The 13987-nt window shown below is 41.1% G+C and overlaps 2 protein-coding genes across 3 annotated transcripts in view; one reads left to right on the plus strand and one right to left on the minus strand.

The window, feature by feature from the left end:
• The first annotated feature begins 441 nt into the window (after positions 1 to 441).
• CASP6 (caspase 6) lies at positions 442 to 9822 on the plus strand. 2 transcript variants are annotated; one of them, XM_066317809.1, is made up of 8 exons: positions 442 to 554; positions 1629 to 1670; positions 2477 to 2519; positions 4259 to 4408; positions 4842 to 4918; positions 5364 to 5539; positions 7650 to 7806; positions 8428 to 9822. In XM_066317809.1, exons 1-8 carry the CDS (start codon positions 527 to 529, stop codon positions 8664 to 8666), a joined length of 912 nt encoding a protein of 303 aa, XP_066173906.1. In that variant the 5' UTR covers positions 442 to 526; the 3' UTR covers positions 8667 to 9822. The 2 variants fall into 2 exon arrangements, with proteins under 2 accessions (XP_066173906.1, XP_066173907.1); XM_066317810.1 differs by having other exon boundaries at positions 4262 to 4408.
• A 374-nt stretch (positions 9823 to 10196) lies between these two features.
• Positions 10197 to 13987, minus strand: part of MCUB (mitochondrial calcium uniporter dominant negative subunit beta) — a 41893-nt gene continuing 38102 nt past the window's right edge. Inside the window, exons 5-8 of the mRNA XM_066317818.1 lie at positions 13684 to 13844; positions 12787 to 12990; positions 11326 to 11442; positions 10197 to 10395 (exon numbers count right to left, since the gene is read on the minus strand). Coding sequence (XP_066173915.1) covers positions 10318 to 10395; positions 11326 to 11442; positions 12787 to 12990; positions 13684 to 13844 — 560 coding nt within the window. The 3' untranslated portion in view covers positions 10197 to 10317. The remainder of the gene's footprint in view (positions 10396 to 11325; positions 11443 to 12786; positions 12991 to 13683; positions 13845 to 13987) is intronic.

Below are 13987 nucleotides of genomic sequence, written 5' to 3' on the forward strand. Positions count from 1 at the left end.
GAGAATACTCCTGAAGCTATCTGGGCACCCTCGTCAATACCTTGTCACTCGCCTCACAGTTCCGAAATCATCCGAGAGAACTGAAGCGAGAACAGAGCAAAGCTGCAGAATGATCCACACATCCAAACCTCAAACAAGGGTTGTGTGCGGGCGCCCGAATGAAAACGCCCTTTGAGGAACAGGAGCCTTACAGGAAAGAGAACACTGCGCCCGAAATGGTAATTTGAGCGCAGTTTTGAAAAATGTAAACCTAGTGAGCACGGGAGGCTCTCACCGCACTTCAGGACGATGGTTTTGAACAAGCCCGAGTTTCCGCTGCAGCAGCACCCCAGGCGCACACGTCACACACTTTAACACCTCATCCTTGCGCTTTCCCCGATCCATCCTGGCGGAGGCGGCCCGCACGGGAGCAAAGGGCGAGAAGCGCCCGCCTCCCCGGAAGGCACGGGAAAGAAAGAGCGGGGAAGGCTCGGCTCGGCTCGGCGGCGTTTCTGTGGGTGTGCAGCCGGTGCCTTGTTCCACGGCGATGTCGGGCTCGGAGCGGCCGCCGGCGGGTGCGTGTGAGCAGGAGAAGGGCCGGGACGCGGCGGGGAAGGGCCGGGACACGCCGCTTGTTGCGATCCTGCCGGAGGCAGCGCGGAGCAGGAGCGGGGTGCGGAATGCCTGCCAGGGGCCGGGGGCAGCGCCCGGGCTTCCCCCCGAGTGCGAGCGCTGCCCGGAGGGCGCTGCCGGCGCTCATGGGGAACCGGACCTCTGCTTCTGTCCCTCCTTCCTTCCAGCAGAGGAGGAAGGGGACGAGGAAGGTGCCAGGAGAAGAACGGCGGGGGCCAACGAGGAAATGGGTTTGCACGTTAATGCCCCGCACCCCGCCCGGGGGAAGATCCCTGCCGCTCCCCGGCGCGGCCGCCGGACAGGGAAGCGGGTTTGTGTGTAACAGGAGACGACGGAAGTCAGGGCAGCAAAACCTGGGTTCGCGGAGATACAGCTAGGCTCAAAGAAACTTCTTTTCTGTGCCTTTCGGCTATTTCTAAGTGCTTTGCCCTTTGGTCTCGATGGTGGGTAGACCTGTTGAGACAGAAACGCATCCAGGGAAAGATGCTGTGAAATTCCAGTGTAACCTTGTGCTCACCCGATTTTTGGTTCCTTTGAAGCAATCCATCTTCACGAAATTAAAGACTAGTAGTCGTCCTGTTGGTCTCAATGAAATTGTAGAACAAGCTTGTTCCTATGTAAGATGAACAGAAAACTTTTCATAAGTCATGGTAATTCAAATAGTGCTTACCTGGATGAAGCTGCCATATGAGAGTGACAATGAAAAGCCAAAGACTAGGAAGCTACTGAACAGGATGAAATTAACCGGAAAACCATCTTTTCATTGTTCCCTGTAGCTCAGGAATTCTATTCGTCCTGTGTCTACATTTTCTGTCTTAAAGTTTGATGAGTATAAAATTTTATGATGGTTGGGGGGGGAGTGGATCACAAGAACTTTTGTCCTCTATCGATACATAGCTATGTTCATTTTGCAAAAGGCATTAATAACATTTGAAAAATAGACATGAAAAGCTAGTATCGTATGTGCAAAGTAGTTTGTAAAATACATGTATATGTGACTCTTCTTATAATTGCAGGCCATGTTCAGCTGGATAGCAGACCTATATTACCCACCACAGGTATGGTCTTGTATACAGCTCTCATAATGTGGTAGTGAGTCTCTACCAGTAGTAACAGTGATTCAATAGCCCACTGAGATGCTTAAGTGAGAGGAACAAGTATTTTTTAGCCTAACCATCTGCAAGTCTGCAGTTCTGCACAGTCCCAAGATGTGCATGTTCCTTGCATGGATACTTATGCCCACATGGTTACTTTTATGTCCATTCTGTACTGGAGGTACTTAAAGTCTGTATAGTTCAGCAGAAGAAAAGGTTTAAATCTTGTATCTTCTCAGTTGTCAATAGCTGTTACGCTGTCTGTTGTGACTCATGTGCTGCATGCAGCCCCAAAGAGAGAATTTGTATTTATAAAGCTTTGTATTAGCAGCATTACTGAAAGAAAAGAAACACCAGTGTATTTTCAAGTTATGTAAAATTGTAACTATTGAGTTAGAGTCTCTTTTAAAAAATACACCGAGCTAGTTAATAATGAAAGTAACTTACTAAGTTAGTAAGTTAGTAAAACCATAATTCCTGAATATGTTTATGGAGGTAGAGATACACAGACAGATAGAAAATATGCATGTCTTGACCACCTGAAATTCAGACTGATGGAGTCAGAACTTCCCAATCAGCCTCCAAAAGCCATGGGTGCAGACAAACACTAATGAGGCTGTTTACCTGCATGCCTACTTACCTGATGTGTGAAAGAGCTTTTGGTTCACATTAACAGCTAAATTTTAAGGCTGGATGCATAAGTTCAAATCAGTATTGTTTGTTTTTAGTGAATGATTTTTCAAAAACCAACTTTTTGATTTCTCTAACAGATGGAAATGAGAACATCACAGAAGTAGATGCACTCAATGTAAGGTAAAGTTCTGGTGACAGTGACAGAGATGTCCCAAGGGACTTAGGTCGGTGCAGGGTTTTCTGATTTTTGTTAAGAATTCAACAGAATTACTTGATTCAACTCCACCCACTTACAAAGCATGTTTCTAGTTTTATCTCCACCAGATGCAGAAGCACCCTTATTGTGAAGGCATGTGGAAGGGACTATGAGGAGTGTTCTCTTTTTATTTTAGGCAATGTGCACAGCCCATCACAATCTAAGGAGCCACTGGACAGACTAAGTGGTAGATTGTAGCACAGGAATGTATTCCTCTGGAAGGAGAGGAAATGGACCATGGAACAGTGATTCCATTAAAGCCCTGAAAACAGTAAACTACCTGCCTGATAACTTTGCCTCATCCATACAGCTGAGTAGAGAAAGAACTATTTAGGGAATCATCCTTCAATGGTCATTCACAAGATCCAGTGACCAAACTGTCCAAAATCCCTATTAGCCATGCACCTAGCCAAATCCTAAGGAAGAGAAATTGCCAAAATCTGAGAAAGTTCTGGTACTGGTACAGGTGAAATCGTTCAAGGCTAAAATTTGTAACATTTATAATCTAATTACGAGACTAAAATTTATAATTTTTGCATTTATCATGTTTGGTATTCAGAATGGGAAGAATGTGATAAAGCACCCAACTTCTCTTATTGGTTATCCAGCCAACATTGTAGAACATTGTAGAAGCTCCCTGACTTAGAACAGTCATCCTAAATTCCTGTTCTCGGTCTGAATTCTTATGTAGACATTACAAAAAATGTTTCATTAAAGGGATTCTCATAACAAAGTGGAGAAGCAGAGATAGTCTACAGGCAATGATGGTAATTTTGTTGTGAAACAAAAGCATTTGCCAACTATGCTCTGATTATGAACATCTGCAGGCAAATATTGTAAGTAACTTTCTCCTGCAATTGCACCAAACCTGAATATTCCATAGCATGAAAGAAAGTTTAATATGGCAAAAAATGACTGCTCTGACCAGAGCCAGTCCTGGGGCAGCATGACCTGGACTCTCATTCCATGTACCTCGAACTCTGGACCTGTTTATTGCCAACGTTCTTACCAAAAGTGTTTCAGTTTCTGTTTTCTGCGCCGGTAACTACAAAAGCAGAAAGATTGTCTGCTTTGTCTTTCTAATTACAGCCATGTCAATCAACACTTAGGATCTTTTGGGTCCAAGTGCTGGCATGACTGTGGGTCCACAGGCAAGTCCAGAGTGTGCTGTTTTCCTTATAAACCAGTAAAATTGTAGAATCTACTCCCAAACACACAGGTATTTTTGTTCTCTGCCATGCAGAAGTCCTCTAATTAGAGGCCGGGTAGGTAATTTATTCTGCCCTTAAGAACAGCTCTGTCTTCAACTTTAGGATTTTGTGGGTTGGTTGCTAAATCTTAGATGAACCATTGTTGTGTCATGGCTTTCATTTCATTAGGCTAAATAATAAACATCTGTTCTCCTTTTGCAAGATACACTACACTTAGCACCTCATCCCCAATTTATAATCTGTTGATTACAACACAGCACTTGATTTACTTAGAAGAAGCAAATCACAAGCTGCTACAATTCCAAATAAGTACATGTGTACTATTCAATTATGTTAATATTTAGCTAAACACATAACACGGAGAATTGGAGCCATGTCTGAAATGCACCATTATGTGCCTTTAACTAATAAAAACAGCCTCATTTACCAAGAATGTTTTCCATCTGTGGCAGCAGACAATCACTTGATCCTGCAGTGGAATACAAAATGAACCATAAAAGAAGAGGAGTTGCATTAATTTTCAATCATGAGCACTTTAATTGGCGTTTAATGCTGTCAGACAGACGTGGGACTATGAAAGACAGAGACAATCTGAAACTCAGGTAAGAAACTTGGTTGCACTACTAAACCTTAAAAAAATATAAACTTTAGAAATCATGGTCAAATTAAGGGGTTACCTAAATCCTGTGTTTAAGTAGAGGCTGGTAGATTTTGCAGAGACAGCACCTATGCAACTTGGGTGAAGAAAGCTGTAATTAAAAAGCTTCAAGGCACATTTTTTATTTTAATTTTTTTTAGGTCACAGAAACTGCTGGCACAAGTCCTATGAGTTCAGGGAGTCCAGAGCTTTCTTTGGACAAGCTCTTTGAAGTAACTTTAGGTGTTAGGCTGTACTTGACAGCAGTTTGAATTCAAAATCAACTTTAGTAGTTTTGTTCATAAACAATTCTCCCACAGGGAAAGAAACTGAGTTGGTAGCAATTGATGTATAATTTGAGCAAGATTTTTACTAACACTGATCTGTTCTAACAATAGTTTGACGGACCTTGGGTTTGAAGTCAGACTTTTTGATGATCTGGAGGTAGAAGATGTGAAACAGAAAATTAAAGAAGGTGAGAGACTACGTATTGGTTATGTCTAAATTACCGCACCAGAATTCCCAGATACCTTTTCTTTCAATCTCTCCATTCATCTAACTTAAAATAAATTTTTGTGCACAAGGAATTTAACATTAGAAGGACTTCAAGGTTAGACTGAAGACTATTTTATGGCAGTGTAAGTGAAGCTTCTGTGGAGAGAATTAATTAGGTCACTAAAAGCTGAAAGGTGGTACATACAGCTGGGAGAAAATAACTGCATTCTTCTTTTTATGGTTAGTGGCCCTTCAGCCAGGTTGAATCAATGCACCTTGAAATCCCTATAGTATGGCTCTACATGAAAATAGCATCCACTTGAAAAAGGACTGATTGGGGATCAAATGATATGATACAAATGTACAGTGTTTTTTAGACTTGAATATGACTGTTTTGTCATTTAAAGACCACTTGACTATTTCAGCCTCCATGGATGACCACAGTGATGCTGACTGCTTTGTGTGTGTGTTCCTGAGTCATGGTGAGGATGATCACATATATGCATACAATGGTAAAATTGAAATTCAGGAAATCACAGACCTGTTCAGAGGAGACAAGTGCCCAAGTTTGGTAGGAAAACCAAAGATATTTATCATTCAGGTAAGGTGTCTGTTTCTGAATTCAGTGCAGTTAACACTGACTTGTGTCTTCCTGCAATACTGATGTCAGTTTTCCTGATACAGTCTTTCCACAAGGCATTTAAGACAAGGATTCTTCTCTTTTTATTAGAAACCCTAATGTATACTACTGTTGATATTATTATTACAGCTGTATTTAATAAATAATTTTACAAAAAGAAACATAAATTAAGCCCATGTCAGATCAACTGTCAGTGTGTATTTAATAGCAGTGAAGACAATACCAGGGGTTTTTGAGAAGTTCCTATTGGTCACAGCTCGAGACTAAGCTGATAAGCTGTCCAACCTTTGTATCTTCATTGCTTCCTTCCAGGCAAGTCCCTTTACTTGTTCCTCAGTGAAGTTGGGTTTTGTGTTGGGCTCTTTGTCTGTTTCTTTTTTAATGTGGGACTTCCTGGTTGGTTGGTTGGGTTTTGTGGTGGTAGTGATTTTCATTTGTTGTTCTTGGTCGGATTTTTTTTTCATCTATGGCCTATACTTGGCATCTCTGTAGAATCTAAAGAATCAAATTAAGGGTCAGGAATATTGTTTGTGCTAAGTGGTCAGATAAAGACCATATGTAACTTCCTGTTTCCTTTCTTGGTTGACAACAGAATGAAAGTTGGGAGGTACCTCAGGAGGTCTCTGGTCCAGCCTCCTGTTCGAAGCAGAGTCATGGGGTCAAACCAGGTCATGGCAGGGCTTTATCCCATCTTTATCCAGATTACAATTAGCAAACTCTGGCCTTCAGCAGATTGTAATTGTAGTAGTTTACAGAGTAATTCTCAGTATTACTTTTTTTTTCTTTTTTTCCCAAATGAAAGCCTCATTATGGCACAGGGTTGCTGCAAGAAGCAGCATATTGTTAATTCACCTTTTATAAGGACTCATTCAGATTTCCTTTTCTTTTTTTTTTTTTTTAACCTGGTGCCAAAGATGGAAAAAATACTTTCATATTTCAATTTTAAGTTCTAAGTAATACTTGGAAACTCATCAAAAAGCTGATTGACTTAGTTGATCAGCTGAGTTCTTTTCCAGCATCACTGGCATAGCACATACCTCTGGAAATCAGAAGTAACATCAAGAAGAAACATTATGACTGTAAAGAAGATTTTTGTGGCATTTTGAGTTTTTTTAGTGGCAGTTGTGAAGTAATGCTCCTTTGTATCTTTGGAGTGTGTTCTCACCTTGTTCTCCTCCAAGTCTTGCCTTTCTGCATCATTGACAATAGTGGGGTCAAAAAAACCTTCCCTCAACACACACACTTGAGACTGCACTAAGAGCAGAAATGTAAAAGCATGTAATGATGGCTATGCTTCAGAGCAGTCATCCAACCCAGCCTTGCCAGCAAGGGAGGCAGCTCTTCCTCTCTACTCAGCACTGCTGAGGCTGCATCTGAAGTATTGTGTCCAGTCCTGAGTTCCCCAGTCAGAGAAAAATACAGACTTACTGGAATGAGTCCTGCAAAGGCCACACAGACAATTAAGGGACTCTGGAGCATGTTTGATATGAGGAGAGGCTGAGAGAGCTGGACTCTTCAGCTTGGAGGAGATGGCTCAGGGGAATCTTACCAATGTTCTAAACACCTGGTGGGAGGGAATAAGAGGGACACAGGCTCTTTACAGTTGTGCCCAAGTGACCCAAGCAACAGGTTTAGAGGCAACTGGAACAAATGAAAACACACAAAATTTAATCTCAACACAAGAAAACAACTTTTTTTACTGTGAGGTTGGTCAAACACTGGAAGAGGTCACCCGTACAGATTGTGGAGTCTCCACCTATGAAGATTCTCAAAAGCTGACAGGACATAGTCCTGGCCACCATGCTGTAGCTAACCCTGCTTCAGTCAGGGCAATGGACTAGATGATCTCAAGAGATCCCTATCAGAATTAGTGATTCTGAGATCATCTTTGAGCTTTCAGTGAGCTTTCACCAACATTTTAAGTGATAGAGAAGTAAATGAGTCTTTCTGAAGGTAGAGTCATGGTAACCTGGCACACCTAGCTGAACAGAAGTGCCTCTGGTTAGTGTCAGAATTATCATGACAGTGAGCTTGGCAGGGGTGCAGGCATGACAACTCTTCTCACCAACAGGCCTGCCGAGGTGATAAACATGACGATGCAGTCATTGCTCATGATTCAACAGACAGCAGCAGTGAATCCCATGTCAATAAGACTGAAGTGGATGCAGCTTGTGTCTATAGTCTGCCTGCTGGTGCAGACTTTATCATGTGCTATTCTGTGGCATATGGTAAGTTCTAATATTTTACATCGAGTGTTTGATACTGTAACAACCCTGAACACGTCTTGCAGTCTAAAAAATGAGAACAGTTCCAGGTAATCTGATCTACATGCCTGACAAGCAGCTACTTGTCTGGGAAAGAATGTTATGCGCTAAAGAAAAACTGGAAGTAAATTATCAAGGTGCATGAAATTTGCCAAACAAGAGCATTGTCATCAGTCTCGTGGCTGAGTTGCCTCCTGACAGCAAACATCCATCTCTTTTCCAGGATTCTGGTGGCTTATAAACTTCCCTGCACTATATGGCTGTTCTTTCCAGTCTCCCCATGTCTGTTGTCCTCAGTCCCGTCTGCTCTCTTATGGAGATGCAGTCCTGTAAGCTGCCAATCCCTGAATCATGTTCCTCTTAGCTGAGCACTACAAGTGCTATCAAAGCCATTTCCCATCTACAATTTGCAGTGAAATTACAAAATTGGCCAAGTAAAATTTACAACCATTAGTAATTCCTTATAGATGGTAGCTAGCAAACAGTGACTTCCATAAATACTTTTCCAAGAGGTATCACTGCTTACATTTGGATATAATTTTATATTCTACTCTAATACGCTAATAATTTTATTTTCTACTCTAGGCTACTTTTCTCATCGTGACATTTTCAATGGCTCCTGGTACATCCAAGATTTGTGTGAAACCCTTAGGAAGCACGGATCTTCCTTGGAGTTCACAGAACTTCTTACTGTTGTTAATAGGAAAGTATCGTATCGCACAGTGGGTGCAAGCAAAATCATTAATGCTATAGGGAAAAAACAGATTCCTTGTTTTGCCTCAATGTTAACTAAAAAATTGTATTTTCATCCAAAATCTAAGTAGATTATTTAGCAGTGATGATCATTACTATTACTTGCTGCAGAAGTAAAGAACACCGTCTTAGTTGAGGAGACTTAATATTCAACAAGATTGTCTGCAAAATCACTGGGATCAAACATTACCGTTTGTATACCTAATAGTTTTTAAAATCTTAAAGTAGTTTTAAATTACACCAGGGAATTCATCTCAGGGAATTTGGGAAAAATTGACTGGTACCAAATGATTAGAAGGTGCTCAGATTTTATTGAAATTGATGGTTCAGACTAGTTTTTTCTTAAAAACTTCTTGCTTTATTGCTATCTAACTATGGCACATATTACTATTTCCAAAACATTTCTAATGTTCCGTTAGATTAACTTGTCTTGCTTCAAGAGCACAGTTTACAGTGAATATGTTTGTAGGTCATTTTTTTATATTGGACAGCAGAATCCACCACTTTTGTAGTGTTAGTGAGCTTTTTAGACATTTACTTTCTTGCAACACTAAAAAGGAACTTAATTCCTTGAATACAATTGTAGCATTAATATAGGATTAATCAAATAGGGTTGACTAATAAAGGGTTTCCTTTTGCTGGAATATAATTTGTGCTTGGAGCACAATTACAACTTGCTGGTGCTATGCATCCTCAGGAGAAAAACAGTAGTGAGACGAGACTACGTGTACCTTGCTCAGGATGAGCTTGCCTTGTCTGTATCTCTAAAGCTTAAGTTGCTGGACAGCTCTAGGCAGCTCTACAAAATACAACATATGCAAACCTTCATACTTCAGGGCTTTGAGTTGGATCAGGCCTCCTCTTGGTCCTGGAGAAGATCAGCCATACCTCTGTCATTGTCTACATAAATGGATGGTGCATGGTCACCACAGGCTTGTTAGTGGTGCTGACGTGAAGCAAGTATTTCTTTTCTTTGTTTTGGGGGTTTGTTTTTACATTATTAATTGTTCCTCTGAGAGACAAACAGAGAACTCAAACTGAGCAAAGTGTCTTAATCCACTTTCCTGGGGGAAAAATAATCAGTTTACTGGCTCTGCTTTAGTTAAGTCTTTCCATATACTATGTTCTGAGTCATAAACTTTGTATCTTACTACACGTACTTTTAAACAATCATGCATGTTTGGATGTTTTGATAAATTCTTTCAATAAAGTGCAAGTGAAACATAACAAGTTTGAGATGCCTTACTTTCCCAGCACTTTTTTCTAAAGAAAGCTTAGTTGTCATGCTAATCTAAACTTCACCTGTGGTGGTACAGTCAATGCACAGACTAGGGCAAATTAAATGGTAATTATGGGAAAAGAATCCTTACTACTCCCTGCAGAAGTTAATTATCCTATAAGCTACTGTTGTGTTATAGTAAATGGTACTATAAAGGCTATCCTTGTCTCTTCTGTCATTTTACCAGCAGTAAGAATGCCTCCACTGTACTAATGAGATTTGACAAATATTTTGAAGAACATTGCTTCAGCAGTTTCTTCATAGTTTCTTCAAAACCAAAAACCAAGCAAAACAAACCCAAACCATCAAGTGATCAAATCAGTTTTAAAGCTATTTATTGGAACTTTTAAAAGTTGAGTGGTCAAAAATACCCAGGTGCTATGGAGTAACTAAATGTTCGTCTCAGCTTTGAAAGGGCATCTCCAATATGCACAAAACCAAAGTCAGTCCTTGTCATTGATTTCCTGGATGGGAAGCCTCAGGTGCAGAGGTTGGCGCAGACGCCTCAGGGATTCTTCTGCCTGCCAATGGAAGAGAGAGGGAGAGTTCATCCTTCTGCAGCCTCTGGTTTTGTCCTCTTTCACACATGAACTGTCCTTCTTTTCTGAAAAGTTGCTGGTCTTAGGGAAGGAACCAAACTAATTAAAAGGAGGATGCTGAACACTGACAGACCTGCTTAAGTCATGCAGTCTCCAGAGAGAAGCATGAATCCTGCCCCACTCACCCACACCCCAAAGTATTATCTTCCTGAAATGACAATTAAAAATTCACTCCCCCAGGCCACTGAAAAAGGATCAAACTCTAACATCATGTCAATTATGGCAGATGAAATTAGACCCTGAACTATAGGGCAAATTTGAGCCAAAATTAGAGGTATTTTCCATTTTCTTTTATGAGATATTGAATACAGGGCTGTCAAGATGGGATGGAGGAGTAATAACTGAGGAGTAGGAGACCTGCTACAACTGTTTCATGAAGGCCACCAAATTTCTCCTAGGTGTACATACCACCTTTTCCATCCAGTCACCCATATACTGTAAATCTAAGTATTTTCCTTAAGGAATAAGGTTATGATGTCAAATGCTGAATTCTGCAAGGCAATCTCCTTCCAAGGAAGGGAGGAAACTGGTTTACCACAGCAGTGCAGGAAATATACTGTGCCCCAAACAAATGCAGCTATTGTATTAAATGGCCAAAAATGCAACATTCATTAGTGTATGCAAAAAACAGATGTTATGATGATTAACTGACTTATTTGTTTTAAATTAAATCATGAAGGTCTCCCTTTCTGACGACCTACAGAAGTAGTTTATACATCAAAGGCAAACATTGTATGATTATCTGAACAGCTGAAACCGTCTGATAAGCAACAGTGTTTCGATAGCAAGCCTTGAGGCCAATTTTCTGTTAGCTGAGAGTTTCCTGAAAAAGGAAGGACTGTACTTAAATACCTCTGCTAGGTCGTCTTTGAGCTTGTTGTATCGTTCCACATTAAAACGCTGCTTTTTGGATTTGCGGTGGAAGTAGTGGAGGAACTGCCTGTCCTTGGCTTGAGGATAAATGTAGTCCTGGGGAAGGAAAGAAGACATGGATTTGTGGTTAGCAAGGAAACTGAGGAGAGGTCAGAACATTAGAAACTCAGTCTGTTTCAGGAAGGCTTACCTTGTCCAGCACCTATGTATGTTTTGTAAGGAGGCTACATATGAAGTTATGCCCTCATGGGCCAAAAGGGCTTTTTAAACACATAGTAGGAGCCATTTTCATCATGTCTGAAGGAATTTTCAGTTACAATAAGGACATAGCATGATCTTCATGGGTGGATGAAGATGATTCCAATGACTTCCTCAGTCAATGGAGTTTACTTCCAAGGAGTCAGAGAAAGTTCAAGAACTACTTCTTGAGGACTTATTTGGAAGTCTTAAGCAATAGCACAAGCAGCTGTTAAAAAAAGCCAAGTAGTAATCTCTTTATCTACTCACAAAAGTACTAATGGCTTAGCCCTTCTTAAAAACCAGTCAGAAGGGGTAAAACTCACATTCTGAGCCAGCTGTTCATAAAAACAGACACATCTCCCCATTTCCCTGAAGGAACCTAATGTCTCACAAGGTCTATAGATCCCTTGGTATAATGGAAGAAAGTGCTGGTTACTCTTCCACATACTTCCACAACAAAGAGTTTCAACATCAGGATGTCCACTTTGAGAGTAAAGTACAGAGCTAAACAGGAAAAAACATTTCTTAAGATCTTAAACCAGGATGTCAGAACAAGTCTCTATCATGAAGCTAGATTAAGATCTGAGCAAACCTTTTGCTTCTACACAATGCCTGCTTCCTGTTCCATTTCAGCTGTCCTAGATTTACCTCCATTCATTCTAAGTCATGGAAAAGCAGTCAGATTATGAAAAGCGGGGTAATGACACTTTTTCAGGCACTAAATATATATCAGTGATTTAACTGCCAGCGTTACAAACAGTTTGGTACCTTGCACTGTATATACATAAACTCCAGCAGATAAAAACTACTGTTGGGTGATTTGCTGCTGTAAAGCAGCATTCACAAACTACCATAGCACTAACAATTGCTCTCTCATTACTGCAGTAAGCATGGTGCCATTTACTATGCAAAGTGATCTGCAAACATTTTAAGGGAGAGACTTCTTTCCTCACTTTTCATTCCTTAGCTGATGAAATCTTACAAACAGTAGCATGCTCATTAGTTTGTTCATGTGCAGCAGTACCTGCCTCATTCTGCATAATGTAACTTTTGTATCTAGCCACATTAGGGATCAAAGTCCCTGTCTGATGGCAAGGCCACTCAAGAAATTCTGTTTCCATCAGAGCTCAAACATTGTGACTCACAGACTGAGTTTTCCTCCTTTTCAATATTCCAGGCATTCAGAAGACAAGGACTCACCTGCTTGGTGAGAACGAAGTAGGCGTAGAAGGCCATGGCACTCCCGTAGGTGATGAAGTACGTGACTGGCTCCATGATGTCCCATGAGTACACCCACCACGTCAGCCACGCCAGCGCTCCCCCCTGAGTTGACATCAGAGCTAGGCCAACCCATAAAAGCCTGGAGGTTTTTGCATCTGCACTGTCCATGATTCTGGCCTTCATCTAAAGAAAAGAAATGCAGAAACCTGTTTAGCTGAACATGAGTGCTCCTCCAATGAATGGTTCTTCCACCACATTTTCTCCCCCTGGCTAGATCCTTTCTCAGCATCTCTTACCATCAACTCTAACTGACTTACTTGCTGAGAAAATACAAGCACTGAAGACCAAGGGCAACCAGATCTTCTTACCACTGCACACCAAGAATTCCTGCTCTTAATCTCCCCTTCTCACTACGAGGGATCTATGTCCGTTGGATTTCCATTTACCATTCAAGGCACTTCTGGGTAACGCTGAGGCTGGCCCTCATAAAGCAGGAGTCCTGTTGTCCATTATCCTAAGCCACAGCTGATGTCAACTCCACTACTGTGGGTTTTTGCTGTCATGGGTATTCAGAACTCATAAAGCAACAGGTGACTTTCAATGACATTTCAACAATTGGCCTTTCAGTTTCAACACTAGCCATGTTGGTGACAGCGTTCTCCAGGTGTTGTGGCTTCTACCCCATTAATGTCCACAAAAGGAAGAAAAAGAACTGAATTGAAAATAATTTGTATTCTACTTGAGTTGACCTTGTTTACAGAACAAACAGAACAGACACAGCCTACCCATTCATACCGATTTTCTTCTGTCACAGGACTTACTTCTGAGGAAAGGAAATGCTTCTGAGTTCAAAAAAGAGCACCCCCACTTTCCAACCTGTTCAAGAGGCAGCAGCTCGCCTTTCAGATGGTCCACTTTCTGTAGCAATTCCCTCTCTTTCCTGATCTGGTGATCTTCTAAATGCAGAGCCACAAACAGTCTGTGAACCAAGGATTTGATATCTTCCACTTCAGTCGCATGCTCACTACTCAGCTTATCTGAAAAGAAAATATTTGCCATATAAACCATTTCAAGAACATACCCTTCTTCATTCTCTCCCCACCTCCAACCCCAAAAGCAGTTTTATCCAATGGTAAAAAGACAAAACCAAAGAGAAACACCTTTCTCCCAGGTCCCAGTT

The sequence above is a fragment of the Sylvia atricapilla genome, chromosome 4 (genome assembly GCF_009819655.1).
Source record: "Sylvia atricapilla isolate bSylAtr1 chromosome 4, bSylAtr1.pri, whole genome shotgun sequence".
In the NCBI taxonomy this organism is placed as follows: domain Eukaryota; kingdom Metazoa; phylum Chordata; class Aves; order Passeriformes; family Sylviidae; genus Sylvia; species Sylvia atricapilla.

What these genes read in the sequence shown, in the direction of transcription:
- CASP6 (XM_066317809.1), top strand. Translation starts at nt 527, where the DNA reads ATGTCGGGCTCGGAGCGGCCGCCGGCGG. An exon ending in GTAGATGCACTCAATGTAAG is followed by an intron (nt 2,520 to 4,258) that starts GTAAAGTTCTGG and finishes CATCTGTGGCAG; the next exon opens with CAGACAATCACTTGATCCTG. An exon ending in GAAACAGAAAATTAAAGAAG is followed by an intron (nt 4,919 to 5,363) that starts GTGAGAGACTAC and finishes TGACTATTTCAG; the next exon opens with CCTCCATGGATGACCACAGT.